General features: G+C 39.4%; 1 protein-coding gene across 5 annotated transcripts; it reads left to right on the forward strand.

Annotated features, from left to right (window-relative positions):
• Positions 1-13224: 13224 nt before the first annotated feature.
• Positions 13225-17273, forward strand: PAGE2B (PAGE family member 2B). Of its 5 annotated transcripts, none has more exons than XM_058441393.1 (5): positions 13225-13597; positions 14516-14607; positions 14915-15014; positions 15767-15892; positions 17152-17273. In XM_058441393.1, the coding sequence occupies exons 2-5, from the start codon at positions 14524-14526 to the stop codon at positions 17166-17168; spliced, it is 327 nt and encodes a 108-aa protein (XP_058297376.1). In that variant the 5' UTR covers positions 13225-13597; positions 14516-14523; the 3' UTR covers positions 17169-17273. The 5 variants fall into 5 exon arrangements, 4 of the variants coding, with proteins under 4 accessions (XP_058297376.1, XP_058297375.1, XP_058297373.1 ...); XR_009214287.1 differs by having other exon boundaries at positions 13257-13597; positions 14912-15054; XM_058441392.1 differs by lacking the exon at positions 17152-17273 and adding an exon at positions 16949-17009 and having other exon boundaries at positions 13275-13597; positions 14912-15014.
• The last annotated feature ends 2344 nt before the right edge of the window (positions 17274-19617 follow it).

A 19617-nucleotide genomic window follows, 5' to 3' on the forward strand; every position in this document is an offset into this window, starting at 1 on the left:
AGAGTTTTTAGCATGAAGGGGTGTTGAATTTTGTCAAAGGCCTTTTCTGCATCTATTGAGATAATCATGTGGTTTTTGTCTTTGGTTCTGTTTATATGCTGGATTACATTTATTGATTTGCATATGTTGAACCAGCCTTGCATCCCAGGGATGAAGCCCACTTGATCATGGTGGATAAGCTTTTTGATGTGCTGCTGGATTCTGTTTGCCAGTATTTTATTGAGGATTTTTGCATCAATGTTCATCAAGGATATTGGTCTGAAATTCTCTTTTTTGGTTATGTGTCTGCCAGGCTTTGGTATCAGGATGATGGTGGCCTCATAAAATGTGTTAGGGAGGATTCCCTCTTTTTCTATGGATTGGAATAGTTTCAGAAGGAATGGTACCAGTTCCTCCTTATACCTCTGGTAGAATTCGGCTGTGAATCCATCAGGTCCTGGACTCTTTTTGGTTGGTAAGCTATTGATTATTGCCACAATTTCAGAGCCTGTTATTGGTCTATTCAGAGATTCAACTTCTTCCTGGTTTAGTCTTGGGAGGGTGTACTTGTCGAGGAATTTATCCATTTCTTCTAGATTTTCTAGTTTATTTGCATAGAGGTGTTTGTAGTATTCTCTGATGGTAGATTGTATTTCTGTGGGATCGGTGGTGATATCCCCTTTTTCATTTTTTATTGCATCTATTAGATTCTTCTCTCTTTTCTTCTTTATTAGTCTTACTAGCAGTCTATCAATTTTGTTGATCTTTTCAAAAAACCAGCTCCTGGATTCATTAATTTTTTGAAGGGTTTTTTGTGTCTCTATTTCCTTCAGTTCTGCTCTGATTTTAGTTATTTCTAGCCTTCTGCTAGCTTTTGAATGTGTTTGCTCTTGCTTCTCTCGTTCTTTTAATTGTGATGTTAGGGTGTCAATTTTGGATCTTTCCTGCTTTCTCTTGTGGGCATTTAGTGCTATAAATTTCCCTGTACACACTGCTTTCAATGTGTCCCAGAGATTCTGGTATGTTGTGTCTTTGTTCTCATTGGTTTCAAGGAACATCTTTATTTCTGCCTTCATTTTGTTATGTACCCAGTAGTCATTCACGAGCAGGTTGTTCAGTTTCCACGTAGTTGAGCGGTTTTGAGTGTTTCTTAATCTTGAGTTCTAGTTTGATTGCACTGTGGTCTGAGAGACAGTTTGTTATAATTTCTTTGTTCTTTTACATTTGCTGAGGAGAGCTTTACTTCCAACTATGTGGTCAATTTTGGAATAGGTGTGGTGTGGTGCTGAAAAAAATGTATATTCTGTTGATTTGGGGTGGAGAGTTCTGTAGATGTCTATTAGGTCCACTTAATGCAGAGCTGAGTTCAATTCCTGGATATCCTTGTTAACTTTCTGTCTTGTTGATCTGTCTAATGTTGACAGTGGGGTGTTAAAATCTCCCATTATTATTGCGTGGGAGTTTAAGTCCCTTTGTTGGTCACTCACGACTTGCTTTATGAATCTGGGTGCTCCTGTGTTGGCTTCATATATATTTAGGATAGTTAGCTCTTCTTGTTGAATTGATCCCTTTACCATTATGTAATGGCCTTCTTTGTCTCTTTTGATCTTTGTTGGTTTAAAGTCTATTTTATCAGAGACTAGGATTGCAACCCCTGCCTTTTTTTGTTTTCCATTTGCTTGGTAGATCTTCCTCCATCCCTTTATTTTGTGTCTATGTGTGTCTCTGCACGTGAGATGGGTTTCCCGAATACAGCACACTGATTGGTCTTGACTCCTTATCCAATTTGCCAGTCTGTGCCTTTTAATTGGAGCATTTAGCCCATTTACATTTAAAGTTAATATTGTTATGTGTGAACTTGATCCTGTCATTATGATGTTAGTTGGTTATTTTGCTCGTTAGTTGATGCAGTTTCTTCCTAGCCTCGATGGTCTTTACAATTTGGCATGTTTTTGCAGTGGCTGGTACTGGTTGTTCCTTTCCATGTTTAGTGCTTCCTTCAGGAGCTCTTTTAGGGCAGTCCTGGTGGTGACAAAATCACTCAGCATTTGCTTGTCTGTAAAGTATTTTATTTCTCCTTCACTTATGAAGCTTAGTTTGGCTGGATATGAAATTCTGGGTTGAAAATTCTTTTCTTTAAGAATGTTGAATATCAGCCCCCACTCTCTTCTGGCTTGTAGAGTTTCTGCTGAGAGATCAGCTGTTAGTCTGATGGGCTTCCCTTTGTGGGTAACCCAACCTTTCTCTCTGGCCACCCTTAACATTTTTTCCTTCATTTCAACTTTGGTGAATCTGACAATTATGTGTCTTAGGGTTGCTCTTCTCGAGGAGTATCTTTGTGGTGTTCTCTGTATTTCCGGAATTTGAATGTTGGCCTGCCTTGCTAGATTGGGGAAGTTCTCCTGGATAATATCTTGCAGAGTGTTTTCCAAGTTGGTTCCATTCTCCCTGTCATTTTCAGGTACACCAATAAGATGTAGGTTTGGTCTTTTCACATCGTCCCAAATTTCTTGGAGGCTTTGTTTGTTTCTTTTTATTCTTTTTTCTCTAAACTTCCCTTCTCGCTTCATTTCATTCATTTCATCTTCCATCACTGATACCCTTTCTTCCAGTTGATCGCATCGGCTACTGAGGCTTCTGCAATCTTCGCATAGTTCTCGAAACTTGGCTTTCAGCTCCATCAGCTCCTTTAAGCCCTTCTCTTCATTGGTTATTCTAGGTATCCATTCGTCTAATTTTTTTTCAAAGTTTTTAACTTCTTTGCTATTGTTTTGAATTTTCTCCCATAGCTTGGAGTAGTTCGATCATCTGAAGCCTTCTTCTCTTAACTCGTCAAAGTCATTCTCCGTCCAGCTTTGTTCTGTTGCTGGTGAGGAACTGCGTTCCTTTGGAGGAGGAGAGGTGCTCTGCTTTTTAGAGTTTCCAGTTTTTCTGCTGTGTTTTTTCCCCATCTTTGTGGTTTTATCTACTTTTGGTCTTTGATGATGGTGATATAGAGATGGGTTTTTGGTGTGGATGTCCTTTCTGTTTGTTAGTTTTCCTTCTACCAGACAGGACCCTCAGCTGCAGGTCTGTTGGAGTTTTCTAGAGGTCCACTCCAGACCCTGTTTGCCTGGGTGTCAGCAGTGGTGGCTGCAGAACAGCAGATTTTCGTGAGACCGCAAATTCAGCTGTCTGATAGTTCCTCTTGAAGTTTTGTCTCAGAGGAGTACCTGGCCGAGTGAGGTGTCAGTCTGTCCCTACTGGGGGATGCCTCCCAGTTAGGCTGCTCAGGGGTCAGGGTCCCACTTTAGGAGGCAGTCTGTCAGTTCTCAGATCTCAAGCTGCGTGCTGGGAGAACCACTACTCTCTTCAAAGCTGTCAGACAGGGACATTTAAGTCTGCAGAGGTTCCTGCTGAATTTTTGTTTGTGTGTGCCTTGCCCCCAGAGGTGGAGCCTACAGAGGCAGGCAGGCCTCCTTGAGCTGTGGTGGGCTCCACCCAGTTCGAGCTTCCTGGCTGCTTTGTTTACCTAATCAAGCCTGAGCAATGGCGGGCGCCCCTCCTCCAGCCTCACTGCTGCCTTGCAGTTTGATCTCAGACTGCTATGCTAGCAATCAGCGGGATTCTGTGGGCATAGGACCCTCCGAGCCAGGTGCGGGACACAATCTCCTGGTGTGCTGTTTTCCAAGCCCGTTGGAAAAGCACAGTATTAGGGTGGGACTGACCCGATTTTCCAGGTGCCATCTGTTACCCCTTTCTTTGACTAGGAAAGGGAACTCCCTGACCCCTTGTGCTTCCCTAGTGAGGCAATGCCTCGCCCTGCTTCGGCTCGCGCACAGTGCGCTGCACCGACTGTCCTGCACCCACTGTTTGGCACTCCCTAGTGAGATGAACCCGGTACCTCAAATGGAAATGCAGAAATCACCCGTCTTCTGTGTCGCTCACGCTGGGAGCTGTAGACTGGAGCTGTTCCTATTCGACCATCTTGGCTCCGTAAATTATATTTTCAGTAAGTTTTCAATAACCAAATTGAAAAGTGTGGCTATTTATTCCTGACTAGGCTAAGACATGTAGAAATACATCACTACTGTTTAACTGTTGGGAGTACGGAGGCAATGAACAGAAGGAAACTCAGACAAAGAAATTAACATCTCAAAATATTATTACTTTAAAATTATTTAGTAAATCACATGGTCTTCTTATTTGACAGAGAGGAACTGTGGGATGGTAAGGGTGTACAGAGGGTAGCTGCTAGTGAAAGTCCAATTGGCTCCAATTGTTCTATAAAATCACAATATAGTGTATAAGAGAAAGAAGAATAAAGGAATGAGCTACTTTATTTTCATATGATTTCTTTTAAAATAGTGATTTGTAACATCTGTTTTTCTTTTCTTATTCTTTCCAACTTCTATTTCAGGTTCAAGGGGTACATTTGTAGGTTTGTTACATGGGTAAGTTATGCATCATAGGGGTTGGCGTACAGATAATTTTGTCACCCAGGTAATCAGCATAGTACCTGATAGGTAGTTTTTCAATCCTCACCCTCCTCCTGCTCTCCACTCTCAAATAGACCCTAGTGTGCATTGTTCTCTTCTTTTTCAATATTTTTTATTTTTAATTTTGTGAGTATATAGTAGGTATATGTATTTGTGGGTTACATGAGATATTTCATTACAGGCATGCAATGTGTGATAATCACATCGGGGTAAATGGGATATCCATCACTTCAAGCGTTTATCCTTTGTGTTACAAAGAGTCTAATTATACTCTTTTAGTTATTTTTAAATGTATGATTAAATTATTATTGACTATAGTCACCCTATTGTGCTAGCAAATACTAGGTCTTATTCATTCTTTCTAACTACATTTTTGTACCCATTAACCATCCCCAGTTCCCTGCCACTTCACCACTACACTTCTCAGCCTCTGGTTACCACCCTTCTACTCTATCTCCATGAGTTCAATTATTTTAATTTTTGGCTGTCACAAATAAGTGAGAACATGTGAAGTTTGTCTTTCTGTAACTGGCTTATTTCACTTAACATAATGACCTCCAGTTCCATCCATGTTGTTGCAAATGACTGGATCTCATGCGTTTTATGGCTGAATAGCACTCCATTGTGTATAAGTACCATGGTTTTCCTTATCCATTCATATGTTGATGGACACTTAGGTTGCTTCCAAATATTGGATATTGAGAATAGTGCTGCTGTAAACATGGGAATGCACATATCTCTTCATTATCTTGATTTTCTTTCTTTTGGGTATACACTTGAGAATAGGATTGTTGGATTGTATGGTAGCTCTATTTTTAGTTTTCTTGAGGAACCTTCAAACTGTTCTACATAATGGTTGTACTAATTTACATAGCCACCAACAGTGCAGGGGAGTTCCCTTTTCTCCACATCCTCACTAGCATTTATCATTGCTTGACTTTCAGATAAAAGCCATTTTAACTGGGTTGAGAAGATATCTCATTGTAGCTTTAATATGCATTTCTCTGATGATCAATTATATTGAGCATCTTTTCATATACCTGTTTGCTATTTGTATGTCTTCTTTTGAGAAATGTCCATTCAGGTCTTTTGCCCATTTTTAAATGAGACGATTAGATTTTTTTCCTATAGAGTTCTTTGAGCTCCTTATGTATTCTGATTATTAATTCCTTGTCAGATGGGTAATTTGCAAATGTTTGTCCCATTATGTGGGTTGCCGCTTCACTTTGTTGATTGTTTCCTTTGCTGTGCAGAAGCTTTTAAACTTGATGTAATTCAATTTGTCCACTTTTGCTTTGGTTGCCTGTGCTTGTGGGGTATTGCTCACGAAATCTTTGTGCAATCCAGTGTCCTAGAGAGTTTCCCCAATGTTTTCCTTTGGTGGTTTCATAGTCTGAGTTCTTATAATTTAAGTCTTTAATACATTTTGATTTGATTTTTGTATATGGTGAGAGATGGGGTGTAGTTTCATTCTTTTGCATGTGGATATCCAGTTTTCACAGCACTGTATATTAAAGAGACTGTCCTTTCCCTAGTGTATGTTCTTGAGAACTTAGTCAAAAGTGAGTTTGCTGTAGATGTGTGAATTTATCTCTGGGTTCTCTATACTGTTCCATTGGTCTGTGTGTCTGTTTTTGTGCCAGTATTGTGCTGTTTTGGTTACTATAGCTCTGTAGTATAATTTAAAGTCAGGTAATATGATTCTTCCATGTTTGTTCTTTTTGCACAGTATAGCTTTGGCTATTCTGTGTCTTTTGTGGTTCCATATAAATTTTAGAGTTTTTTTTCCTATTTATGTGAAGAATATCATTGGTATTTTGATAGGGATTGCATCAAATCTGTAGATTGTTTTGGGTAGTATGGACATTTAAAAATATTGATTTTCCCAATCCATTAACATTTAATTTCTTGCATCAATGTTTTATAGTTTTTATTGTAGAGATCTTTTACTTCTTTGGCTAAGCAAATTCCTAGTATTGTATTTTATTTGTGTCTATTGTAAATGGGATTACTTTTTAAAATTTCTTTTTCTGATTGTTCGCTGTTAGCATATAGAAATGCTACTGATTTTTGTATGTTGATTTTGTATCCTGAAACCTTCCTGAATTTGTTTATCAGTTTATTAGTTTTCTTGTGGAGTGTTCAGGTTTTTCCAAACATAAAATCACATCTCTGCAAACAAGGATGATTCAACTCCTTCCTTCACCTTTAGGATGTCCTTTATTTCTCTCTTGTCTGATTGCTCTAGCTAGGACTTCCAGTACTATGTTGAATAACGGTGGTGAAAATGAGCATCCTTGTTCCAGTTCTTAGAGGAAAGGATTTCAGTTTTTCCTAATTCAATATGATACTAGCTATGCACCTGTTGTATATAGTTTTATTATCTTGTGATATGTTCCTTCTATATCCAGTTTTTTGAGGGTTTTTATCATGAAGGGATGTTGAATTTTACCAAATGCTTTTTCAGCATCGATTGAAATGATCATATGGTTTGCACCCTTCATTCTGTTAATATGATTTATCACATTAATTGATTTATATAGGTTGAACCATCCTTGCATCCCTGGGTTAAATCCCACTTGGTCATGATGAATGACTTTTTTTAAATGTGTTGTTGAATTCGATTTTCTAGTATTTTGTTGAGGATTTTTATATCAATATTCATCAGTGATATTGGCCTATAGTTTCCTTTGTTGGGTAGAATTCAGTAGTGAAGCCATCAGGTCTGGCGTTTGTTTACTGGAAGACTTTTATTATGGCTTTGATCTTGTTGCTTGTTACTGGTCTGTTTAGGTTATGGATTTCATCCTGGTTCAACCTTGGGAGGTTGTATGTATCTAGGAGTTAGTCCATTTTTTTTCTAGATTTTCCAATTTATAGGCATGGAGTTTCTCATAGGAACCAGTTATGATCCTTTGAATTTTTGCAGCATCAGTTTTGTAATGTGTCCTTTTTCATTTCTTTTTCTTTTTTCTTTTTCTCTTTCTCGAGACAGTCTCCTTTTGTCGCCAATGGCGACAATTGGAGTGCAATGGCACAGTCTCAGCTCAGTAGAACCTCCACCTCCAGGGTCCAAGCAATTCTCTTGCCTCAGCCACCCTAGTAGCTGGGATTACAGGTGCCTACCACCACGCCTGGTTAATTTCTTGTAGTTTTAGTAGAGTTGGAGTTTCGCCTTGTTGGCCAGGTTGGTCTTGAGGTCCTGGCCTCAAGTGACCCACCTGCCTCAGCCTCCCAAATCCTTTTTCATTTCTGATTTTATCCATTTGGGTTTCTCTCTTTTTTTCTTAGTTTGGCTAATGGTTTGTCAATTTGGATTAACTTATTAAAAAAACAACTTTTTGTGTTACTGCTCTTTTGTAGGGGTTTTTCATTTGAATTTCGTTTATTTCTGCTGGGATCTTTATTATTTCTGTCCTTCTAATTTTTGATTTGGTTTGCTCTTTCTTTGCAGTTCCTTAAGATGCATCGTTAGATTGTTTATTTGAAGTTTTTACCTGTTTTGTTGTAGGCATTTATAGCTATAAACCTCTTTCCGAGTACTGCTTTTGCTGTATCCCATAGGTTTTGGTATGTTGCATCTCCTTTATCATTTGTTTCAATAACTTTTTAAATTTCCTTCTTAGCTGCTTCATTGACCCATTATTCATTCAGGAGCAGATTATTCAGTTTTCATGTATTTGTGTAGTTTCCAAAATTCCTCTTGTTATTAATTTCTAGTTTTAGGCCATTGTGGTCTGACAAGGTCCATGATATTATTTCAGGTATTTTTTTTTTAATGTTTTGAGACCTCACATATGGTCTTGTCCTTAAGAATGATCCATGTGCTGAGGAAAAGAATGTGTATTCTGTAGCCGTTGGATAAAATGTTCTGTAAATATCTATTAGATCCATGTGTCTGTAGTGCAGATTAACTCTGTTTATGTTGTTGTTGTGGTTGTTGTTGTTGAATTTCTGTCTGGCAGATCTGTCCAATACTGAATGTGAGGTGCTGAAGTCTCCATCTATTATTTTATTGCGGGCTATCTATCTTTAGCTCTAATAGAATTTGTTTTATATATCTGTGTGCTCAAGTGTTGGGTGCATATATATTTAAAATTGTTAATATCCTTTGGATGAATTGACCCCTTTATTATTATATAGTGACCTTTTAGTCCCTTCTCAAAGTTTTTGTTTTGAAATCTATTTTTTTCTTATTCTTTTTGTATCTTTTAAGTTCAGGCATATATGTGGTGCAGGTTTGTTATACAGGTGAACTTATGTCATGGTGGTTTGTTGTACAGATTATTTTGTCACCCAGGTATTAAGCCTGGTACTCATGAGCTGTTTTTCCTGATCTTCTCCCTCCTCCCATCCTCCGCTCTTTGGTAGGCTCCAGTGTCTGTTGTTCTCCTCTGTGTGTTTATTTTTTCTCCATTTTAGTTCCCACTTATAAGTGAGAACACGCAATATTTAGTTTTCTGTTCGTGCATTACTTTGCTAAGTATAATGACCTCCAGCTCCATCCATGTTCTGGCCACGGAGATAATGTCATTCGTTTTTATGGCTGCATACTATTCCATGGTATACATGTACTCCATTTTCTTTATCCAGTCTACTGTTGATGGGCTTTTTGGTTGATTGCATATCCTTTGGATTGTGAATAGTGCTGCAGTGAACACATGCGTACATGGGTCTTCATGACAGAACGGTTTATATCCCTTTGTCTGTATACCCAGTAATGGGATTGCTTGGATCGAATGGTAGTTTTGTTTTTAGGTCTCTGGGGAATCAGCACACTGTTTCCTACAATGGTTGAACTAATTTAACTTCCACCAACAGTGAATAAGCGTTTCTTTTTCTCCGCAATGTCACCAGCATCTGTTATTTTATTCTATTTTCTTTTTTTTTTACTTTTTAATAATAGCCATTCTGACTGGTGTGAAATGATACCTCATTGTGGTTTGAGTTGCACTTCTCCAATGATCAGTGGCTTTGAGCCGCCTCCCAGGTTCACGCCATTCTCCTGCCTCAGCCTCCGGAGTAGCTGGGACTACAGGCACCCGCCACCATGCCCGGCTAATTTTTTGTATTTTTAGTAGAGACGGGGTTTCACCATGTTAGCCAGGATGGTCTCGATCTCCTGACCTCATGATCCACCCGCCTGGGCCTCCCAAAGTACTGGGATTACAGGCTTGAGCCACCGCGCCCAGCCTGGGCCACTGTTTAATGGTATTATTTTTTGTTTTGTTTTGTTTTCTGAGACGGAGTCTCAGTCTGTTGCCCAGGCTGGAGTGCAGTCGCACAGTCTCCGCTCACTGCAATCTCTGCCTCCCAGTTTGAAGTGATTCTCCTGCCTCAGCCACCCTGGTAGTAGCTGAGATTACAGGCATGCACCACCATACCAAGCTAATTTTGTATTTTGTTGGTTTAAAGTCTGTTTAATCAGAGACTAGGATTGTAACTCCTGCTTTGCTTTTTTTTTTTTTTTTTTTGCTTTCCATTTGCTTGGTGAATATTCCTCCATCCCTTTATTTTGAGCCTGTGTGTCCTTTGCACGTGAGATGGGTCTTCTGTATCTGTCACACCGATGGGTCTTGACTTTTTATCCAATGTGCCAGTCTATGTGTTTTAATTGGGGCGTTTAGCCCATTTACATTTAAGATTAATATTGTTATGTGTGAATTTGATCCTGTCATCATGATGCCAGCTGGTTATTTTGCACATTCGTTGATGCAGTATCTCCATAGTGTCGTTGGTCTTCATTTTTTTGTTTGTCTTTGCAGTGGCTGGTACTGCTTTCTCCTTGTCATATTTAGTGCTTCCTTCAGGAGCTCTTGTAAGGCAGGCCTGACGGTGACAGAATCCCTCAGCATTTGCTGTTCTGGAAAGGATTTTGTTTCTCCTTCCCTTACGAAGCTTAGTTTGGCTGGATATGAAATTGTGGGTTGAAAATTCTTTTCTTTCTGAATGTTGAATATTGGCCCCCACTCTCTTCTGGCTTGTAGGGTTTTTGTAGAGAGATCTGCTGTTAGTCTGATGGGCTTCCCTTTGTAGCCTGACCTTTCCCTGTGGCTGCCATTAACATTTTTTCCTTTGTTCCAACCTTGGAGATTCTGATGATTATTGTCTTGAGATTGCTCTTCCCAAGGAGCAACAGAGTGGTGTTTTCTGTATTGCGTGAATTTAAACATTGGCCTGTCTTGCTCGGTTGAGGAAGTTGTCCTGGATAATATCCTAGGTCTCTGGGAAATGAGCACACAGTTTTCTACGATGGTTGAACTAATTTACACTTCCACCAACAGTGAATAAGTTTTTCTCTACTGTGTCACCAGCATCTGTTATTTTATTGTATTTTGTTTACTTTTTAATAATAGCCATCCTGACTGGTGTGAGATGATACCTCATTGTGGTTTGAGTTGCATTTCTCCAATGATCAGTGACTTTGAACTTTATTTCATATGCTTGTTGGCCGCGTGCATGTCTTCCTTTGAAGGGGTCTGTTCATGTCCTTGGCCCACTTTTTAATGGTATGGGTTGTTTTGTTTTGTTTTGTTTATTGAGATGCAGTCTCGGTCTGTTGCCCAGGCTGGAGTGCAGTGGCACGATCTCCACTCACTATAACCTCCACTTCCCGGGTTCAAGCTATTCTGCTGCCTCAGCTACGCTAGTATCTGGGATTACAGGTGTGCACCACCTCGCACAGCTAATTTTTGTATTTTATGATAGAGCCAGGGTTTTCCATGTTGGCCAGGGTGGTCTTGAAATCCTGGCCTCCAGTGATCTGCCCATCTTGGCCTCACAAAGTGCTGGGATTACAGGTGTGAGGCACCACGCATGGCCTGTCATTTTAGTGTTTTTTGTTTGTTTGTTTGGTAAATTTCTTTAAGTTCTTTATAGATGCTGGATACGAGACCTTAGACAGATGCATAGTTTGCAAAAATTTTCTTCCATTCTGTGTGTTGTTTGTTGTCTCTGTGGATAGTTTTTGGTTTTTTTTTGTTTGTTTGTTTTGTTTTGTTTTGTTTTGTTTTTGCTGTGCAGGAGCTCTTTAGTTTAATTAGATCCCATTTGTCAATGTTTGCTTTTGTTGCAATTGCTTTTGGCATCTTCGTTATGAAACCTTTGCCTTTTCCTACGTGCGGAATGACATTGCCTAGGTCGTCTTCCAGGGTTTTATAGATTTGAGTTTTACATTTAAGTTCTTAATCCACCTTTAGTTAATTTTTTTTATAAGAAGTGGTCCAGTTTCAGTCTTTTACATACAGCTAGCCAGTTATCTCAGCACCATTTATTGAATAGGGAGTCCTGTCTACATTGCTTGTTCTTGTCAACTTTGTTGAAGATCAGGTGGTAATAGGTGTGAGGTGTGCAGCATTATTTCTGGGCTGTGTATTCTATTTCACCGGTCTCTGTGACTGTTTCGGTACCGGTACCATGCTGTTTGGATTACCGTGGCCTCGTGTTATAGTCTGAAGTCAGGTAATATGATGCCTTTGGCTTCATTCTTTTTGCTTAGGATTGCCTTGGCTATTTGGGCTCTTTTTTGGTTCCATATGAATTTTAAAGTACTTTTTTTTCTAATTCTGTGAGGAACGTCATTGGTAGTTTAATAGGAATATCATTGAATGTATGAATTGCTTTGGTCAGTTAGGCCATTTTGACAGTATTGTGTATTCCTGTTCACGAGCATGGAATGTTTTTCCATTTGTTTGTGTCATCTCTGATTTCTTTGAGCAGTGTTTTGTAGTTCTCATAGTAGAGATTGTTCTCCTCCCTAGTTAGCTGTATTCCTAGGTATTTTATTCTTTTTGTGGCAATTGTGAATGGGATTGTGTTTCTGATTTGGCTCTGCGCTTGAAGGTAGTTGGTGTACAGAAACGCTCCTGGTTTTCGTACATTAATTTTGTATCTTGAAGCTTTCCTGAAGTTGTTTATAAGATCAAGGAGCTTTTGGGCAGAGATTCTGGGATTTTCTAGGTATAGAATCACATGGTTTGCAAACAGATTGTTTGACTTGTGTGAAAAACATAGTGGAGTAAAGGCAAACACGTGTCAGCCACGGAATAGAAAAATAAAAGTCCCCATGAATAAATTTAATTTGAATGTGAAGAACTAAACATGAAGCAAATAACGCAGTCATTGTGTGGGATATGTTAAAAGACTTGAGGAATTGAGGAGTGGCTTTTTTTTTTTTTTTTTTTTGAATAGAGAGATTCTAAAATAGAAAGATGGCTATTGTCCCAGAGTTAACATGTAATATAAAAATAGTAACTAATATCTCAACAGGAATATTTTAGCACCTGATCAAATGATTCTGAAGTTCATCTAAAAGACCAACGTGTCAGAGTTGATAGAAAAGGAGAAATTAATGAGGAAAGGCAAGCACTGTTTCACATTTCAAGTATAATTAAGCTACAGCAATGAAAATAGTGTAGTAGTGGTACAGGTATAAACAACCCAATGGAAGAAAATTAAAAGAAGAGAGTTACATACAAAATTGAGTGGGGATGTAGGTGATGATAAAAGAGCCATTTCAAAACAGTGGGTGAAACAGGGATTCAACAAATAATGTTGAGTTCCTACCACTTTAATTTTGTCCAGATGGATCAAAGATTTTGAACGTACAATAATGCAACCAAAATCTATGAATGTCTTATGATATTGTACTGGGTAAGACCATTGCAAGCATGAAAGCAAACTCGTGAAGGAGGCAAGAAAATGATTTATGGAAGCATATATAAAACAGGTATTAAAATATTTAAGATTTATTTCTATGATGGTGAATTTTTCTGAAACCCATTATTAGAGTAACCTGAGGCTCCTATTCTCTAACGCCATTGGAAGTGAAAGAAAGGTTGGGCGGGGGAAAAAGAAAAGTGCTTTGCAAGTTCATTTTCGTTGTCAGGAGCGCTGGTGGTTTAGGTTCTCCACAGAGGCAGGAAAACTTGAGTCACGAGGCGAATACCCCACTCAGTGCGCATGCTGCACAGACCCATTGTTGCGCAAGTCTGTTGTTACAAAGCATGTCTGTTGCTAGGCGTGTCTGTTGTTGCACATGCGCCTTGCTGCCCGCCTGCTGTCCACACAGAGCTCTGCGAAGAGAGAGTCTTCGTTCTTTCCGCCATCTTGATTCTTTGTCACTGACCGAGACTCAGCCGGTAGGTCCACAGAGCGGTCTTCCTGGGAATTTAGTTGTGGGTGAATGTGTGGAGGAGCCAGCTGGCTTTGGACAGGTCCTGCGGCACAGTCCGTGGCTTCTGAGGGAAAAGGGCCTCGCGGTCGTCGTCCGGCTCCTCCCAGGTCGCGATGCCACCATGGGACTTGTCGTCGTGGCTGGGCTGGGACGAGGGACGAGGGAGGAAGTTGGGCCGCAGAAGGGAGGGATCGCGTGAAGATGCGGCGAGTGCTGGGGGTGCCGTTAGAGGTGTCTGAGTCTCGAAGACTCCTGGAACCCCCTGAGAGAGGACAGTTTCCAGACTCCTCGGTAGGGACGCGGGAAGGGACCGTGTGGTCAGCAAGGAAGGGGCCTGGGAACTGGGAACGCTGTGGGCTGGTGACTGTGGCCCCGAGGTCTGTAGAGTGCCTGGCAGAGGTGTCCCGTGAGGAGCCTAACGTTCACTCTGTTTCACAATTTCTCACCTCTGCCATGGACGCCATGGAAGGAATGGGCGAGGCTGTGCTTTCCAACAAGACTTGATTTTGAGAGGGGTGTGGGGGTGAAATGGGCCTAGCACATCAGAGTGGGACGAAAGCAGTAGTCATTTCAGTTTCAATTCTCTGCCCTTTTTTCCCCAAATGTCTTCATGATGGAGAGTCTAATTGTGAAACCAAAACGCAGAAATGTCCTCTGTCCTTTGCTATGGCGTTAAGGTGATTTCTAGGCCTCTTTGACTGTGATACAAACAAATCTGTCCTTAGTTTGATTGGAAAGCATGCGTACTTATCAATGCTCTGTGAATTACGTTGAAAATATTTTCAAAATTAAAAAAGTACAAATCACCATTTTGCCATGGAATGTTCATATATATAGCTAAGTTCTTACACACTTTTTCCAAATAACAATATTCTGTTTTCAGTGGGAAATATGAGTGAGCATGTAAGAACAAGATCCCAATCCTCAGAAAGAGGAAATGACGAAGAGTCTTCCCAGCCAGTTGGATCTGTGATTGTGAGTCCTTTAACATTTGATGTTTCCTATTAACACAATTTATTTTAAAAAATATTTTTGAGCTAGTGTACATGCACTGATACAGGTGTTCCATGCTGATAAAAAATGATGATGGCATCTCATGAAGGAAACGTTGGTTCAGGAATATTATATTCTGGTGTTACCTGTATGGATATGGGTGTTTCTCTCTCTCTCTCTCTGTTGTAAAAATGTCTTTATATGTATGATTCGATGCACATATGAATTTGTGTATTTATATTATTGACTTTTTATTCGCACACACACTTAACACCCTTCGGTCCAGGAGACCACTGAGGAAAAACGTCAAGAAGAGGAACCACCAACTGATAATCAGGATATTGCACCTAGTGGGGAGATCGAAAATGAAGGAGCACCTGCTGTTCAAGGTGAAGGGAGAGTGGAGAATAATGCTTATGGGTGGTGGAGGTATATTTATGCGTTATATTTTATGACCTACCAGTTACAGGAGGACAGAAAATATTAGGAAGGAATCTTAAACATTTCCTACTGCTGCTGTGGAGAGGGGTGGAACAAGGACACATAAAAAGCCACTCAACTTTCCTACCATTTTGACGGAGGCTTTTTAATGATTGGGTATTTGCATGGTTGCCATAAACCTTTGAGTGTTTCCCAGAGCTCCTGTATGGTTTGTTCAGCCATTTTCTGTTTTTTGTTTTGTTTTGTTTTGTTCTATGTTTCTGTGGAAGAATGGCAGCTTGCAGCTTCCTAGTCTGCCATCTGCGGACATCTCATGTATTTTTATAAGATACTTTTTAACACGCATTTATTAATGCTTCCTTATGCCATGTAATAATACTAAGTGCTGGAGCTGTCAGTGCCAAATTTTTGCCTAAAGCTCATAGTCTGGTCAGACTGAGTCAAACAAATCACTGATTTAATGTGATAAGAATAAGAACAAATGAGTACAAAAGGGACAAGTAAGTTGTCTAGGGCCAGCCTTGGGAAAGGAAAGGGCAATGTTTGAACATCTCTGCTTTCCTGTTTTCCTGGCAGTAGACTCCTGAAATAATTAGCCTACAGGTTTTTATTTCATAATGATGAGGGAATAAATATTATCATTTCCTTGTTCATAGTTCATGTTTTAATTTGTAAACTGATGACCTTTTTATCTTTTAAGGACCTGACGTGGAAGCTTTTCAACAGGAACTGGCTCTGCTTAAGATAGAGGATGAGCCTGGAGATGGTCCTGATGTCAGGGAGGGGACTCTGCCCACTTTTGATCCCACTAAAGTGCTGGAAGCAGGTTTGTTATTCAATTAAGATTCAAACTATATGGTTTCTGCTTTCACAATATTATATTGTGTGTTACACAGAGGTAAAATTACTGCTACTTTAATATCATACTCACGTCTAAAGATTCTTGGAAGGTAGTTCAGACCCCAGATGGCTGCCTTATACACTATCAGAGATAGAGGGCCAGGTGTGGTGGCTCATGCTTCAAATTCCAGCCCTTTGGGAGGCCGAGGCAGAAAGATCACTTGAGGCCAGGACTTCCAGAGATGGAGAAAAATTGGGTCAAAGCTAATTGGATTACGATATGAAAGATATGAAACATGCTAAGACAGTAGATTTCCAGTGTCTTCACAGCTATGTGAAGCATATATTAATTAGCTTGATGAAGCCATTTCACAATGTGTATATATATTTTAAAGCATCATGTTATACATGATAAGTATATACGGTTTTATGTGTCATTTTTAAGAAAAGATACGAAAACGTATTCTGACTTTTGAATGTAAGTCATTTAACCAGCAGTCAATAATTTTCAGATATTTTTATAGAGGCCTGTTTTTAACAAATACGTAACATGTTTATAATAAGCATCAGTTTATATTGCGATGTTAACTGTGATGTTAATGGCTTAAAGCTAGCGTGGGTATTCAGTGTACCGTATAAACTGAACTGCTTTTTAGGCATGTAAAGAGGCAGGAGTACCGGTGAAAATAGTGACAAATGTTCGCCCTCCTTAAAGCAATTACCTGATGGCTAAACTAGTCCAAAGTAACGTTTTTACACTTTTTCACAAGAGACACAAAACAAATGTAATACTGACTTTCCTATTTCCTTCGCTTAGGCCGTTCTAAGCATATTCTATGTTCAGAGTGTTATTTCATATCAGAATATTTAAATGATACTTTAAAATATCATTTTCCCTTAGGATTTTGTTTCGTTGAATTTTCATTGAAAGTATATACGTTTTTTTTTTTTTTTTTGCTTTCCACTTACACATACAAAATAGATTCACTTGATTTAATTCATTCTGAACTTGAACAGTCTCTTTGTTTCCTTATTCTACTAGAAAAAGTGGCGTGAATTAAAAATATTGTTAATATGCCTGGAAGTCTACCTTCAGAGTTTATTCAGAGGCTAACTGGATGTAAGCTAAAGGGTCACCCTCAGGGTTCTGATATTAGTTTATCAACACGGTAGTTGTATACCTCTAGTGTCATATGAATAAAAATCTGCTGAGTAACGAGCCCTAATTAAATATTTACGTTATAGGTGATGCGAAACCATAGGTTTCAAGCAAGACAAATGAAGACTGAAACCCAGAACATTATTCTTAATCTGGAAATTTGACTGATAATGTTGTCTTAATAAAGTTTTAAGTTTTCTGCAAAGAATCCTTGCACATTTTTGTTAAATTTATTTCTGGATCTTTAATACTCTTGAGAATTGTATCTTTTTTGAAAGTGTAAATCCTGTGTTTGAGATGGTACATAGAGATAAAATGTTGGTACATTGATTTTCTGTCATAGATAGATAGGAAGCTGGACGCTTTCATAGGGGGATGCCAACAGCTGCACAGATAGAAAAGGCCACCTGGCGCCAGGCATGTCCACCATGGGCTTTCCACCTCCTCATTTTTAGCACATGCACAGTAAGAATGAAATGAGCAACGTGGAGTAGCTCAGGCTGAGGACCTGCCTGCATAATAAAAGGTAAGGGTGGGGGCTGCCAGAGATTCACACCCTATGCAGTGGTACACCTGGTCCTAACCGGTTGTTTGTACCCTATGTAGGTGATCAGATACTACCTCCCCACTAGCTCATCTATAAAAGCCCCTGCGTTTCACTGCCGGATGGCAACCGTTTTTTCTGGGACCCCTCTCTGTAGCAGAAAGCTATTCTCTTTGTTTCTCCTATTAACTTTCTGCTCTACACCTCACTCTTGGTGTGCCCATGTCCTTGATTTCCTTGGCTGTGAGACCAAGAACTCTGGATGTTATCCCGGACAACGAGGCCACTTCAGTACTAGCTGTGGGTCTGTGGTATATGGCTTTTATTACATTGAAGTATGTTCCTTCTTTCCCTGGTGTTTTGAGGGTTTGTATCATGATGACATACTGAGTTTTATTAAATGCTTTTCAGCATCAATTGAAATGATTATATGGTTTGTATCCTTCATTCTGTTGATATGATTTATTATATACATTAATTTGCATATGTTGAACCATCCTTCCATCCCGGGGATAAATCTCACTTGGCCATAATCATGATTCTTTCTAATGTATTGTTGAATTTGATTTGCTAGTATTCTGTTGAGGATTTCTGCATCAATATTCATCAGCGGTTTTGCCCTGTAGTTTTCTTTTTTGATGTGTCTTTGTCTGGTTTTGGTATCAGGGTAATACTGGCCTCATAGAATGAGTTTGGAAGTATTCCCTCCTCTATTTTTCAAAATAGTTTGAGTAGGATTGGTATTAGTCCTTTGTTAAATGTTGGGTAGAATTCAGTAGTGAAGCCATCAGGTCCGGCGTTTCTTTACTGGAAGACTTTTATTATGGCTTTGATCTTGTTACTTGTTACTGGTCTGTTCTGGTTATGTACTGGTTTTTCCTTTTCATATTTAGTGCTTCCTTCAGGAGCTCTTGTAAGGTAGGCCTGATGGTGACAAAATCTCTCAGCATTTGCTGTTCTGGAAAGGATTTTATTTCTCCTTCCCTTATGAAGCTTATTTTGCTTGGATATGAAATTCTGGGTTGAAAATTCTTTTCTTTTTTTTTTTTTTTTTAATAATTTCATTTATTTTAGATTCAACGTGTACACGTGCCAGTTTGTTACATGGGTATATTGCATGATGCTGAGATTTGGAATATGAATGAGCCCGTCACCCAGATAGTGGGCATAGTACCCAACAGTTGGTGTCTCAACCCTTGCCCAGCTCTCTCCCTGCCCGCTCTAGTCGTCCCCAGTGTCTATTGTTCCCGTCTTTGTGTCCATAAATACCCAATGTTTAGCTCCCAATTATAAGTGAGAACAAAATCATGCTAAATTTATAGGTAAATTTAGGGATTCTTGATATCATTATATGATGTTAGGCCTTCATATAGAAGAATTTCATTTGGCTGTACACTAGTTCTTATTTCTTTCTTTTTTTATTATAATTATACTTTAAGTTTTAGGGTACATGTGCACAATGTGCAGGTTTGTTACATATGTATCCATGTGCCATGTTGGTTTAGTGCACCCATTAACTCGTCATTTAGCATTAGGTATGTCTCCTAATGCTGTCCCTCCTCCCACGCCATAACAGTCCCCAGAGTGTGATGTTCCCCTTCCTGTGTCCGTGTGTTCTCATTGTTCAATTCCCACCTATGAGTGAGAACATGCGGTGTTTGGTTTTTTGTCCTTGCGATAGTTTACTGAGAATGATGTTTTCCAGTTTCATCCATGTCCCTACAAAGGACACGAACTCATCATTTTTTATGGCTGCATAGTATTCCATGGTGTATATGTGCCACATTTTCTTAATCCAGTCTATCGTTGTTGGACATTTGGGTTGGTTCCAACTCTTTGCTATTGTGAATAGTGCCGCAACAAACATACGTGTGCATGTGTCTTTATAGCAGCATGATTTATAGTCCTTTGGGTATATACCCAGTAATGGGATGGCTGGGTCAAATGGTATTTCTAGTTCGAGATCCCTGAGGAATCGCCACACTGACTTCCACAATGGTTGAACTAG

This window comes from Hylobates moloch, unplaced genomic scaffold (genome assembly GCF_009828535.3).
Source record: "Hylobates moloch isolate HMO894 unplaced genomic scaffold, HMol_V3 SCAFFOLD_7, whole genome shotgun sequence".
NCBI classification, from domain to species: Eukaryota; Metazoa; Chordata; class Mammalia; order Primates; family Hylobatidae; genus Hylobates; species Hylobates moloch.

Excerpts from the sequence above, each read along its gene's own strand:
- PAGE2B (XM_058441390.1), top strand. The coding sequence starts at position 14,524 with ATGAGTGAGCATGTAAGAACAAGATCCCAATCCTCAGAAAGAGGAAAT. Across the intron at positions 14,608-14,911 it reads AGCCAGTTGGATCTGTGATT|GAGACCACTGAGGAAAAACG; the intron begins GTGAGTCCTTTA and ends CCTTCGGTCCAG. Across the intron at positions 15,015-15,766 it reads AGGAGCACCTGCTGTTCAAG|GACCTGACGTGGAAGCTTTT; the intron begins GTGAAGGGAGAG and ends TTATCTTTTAAG.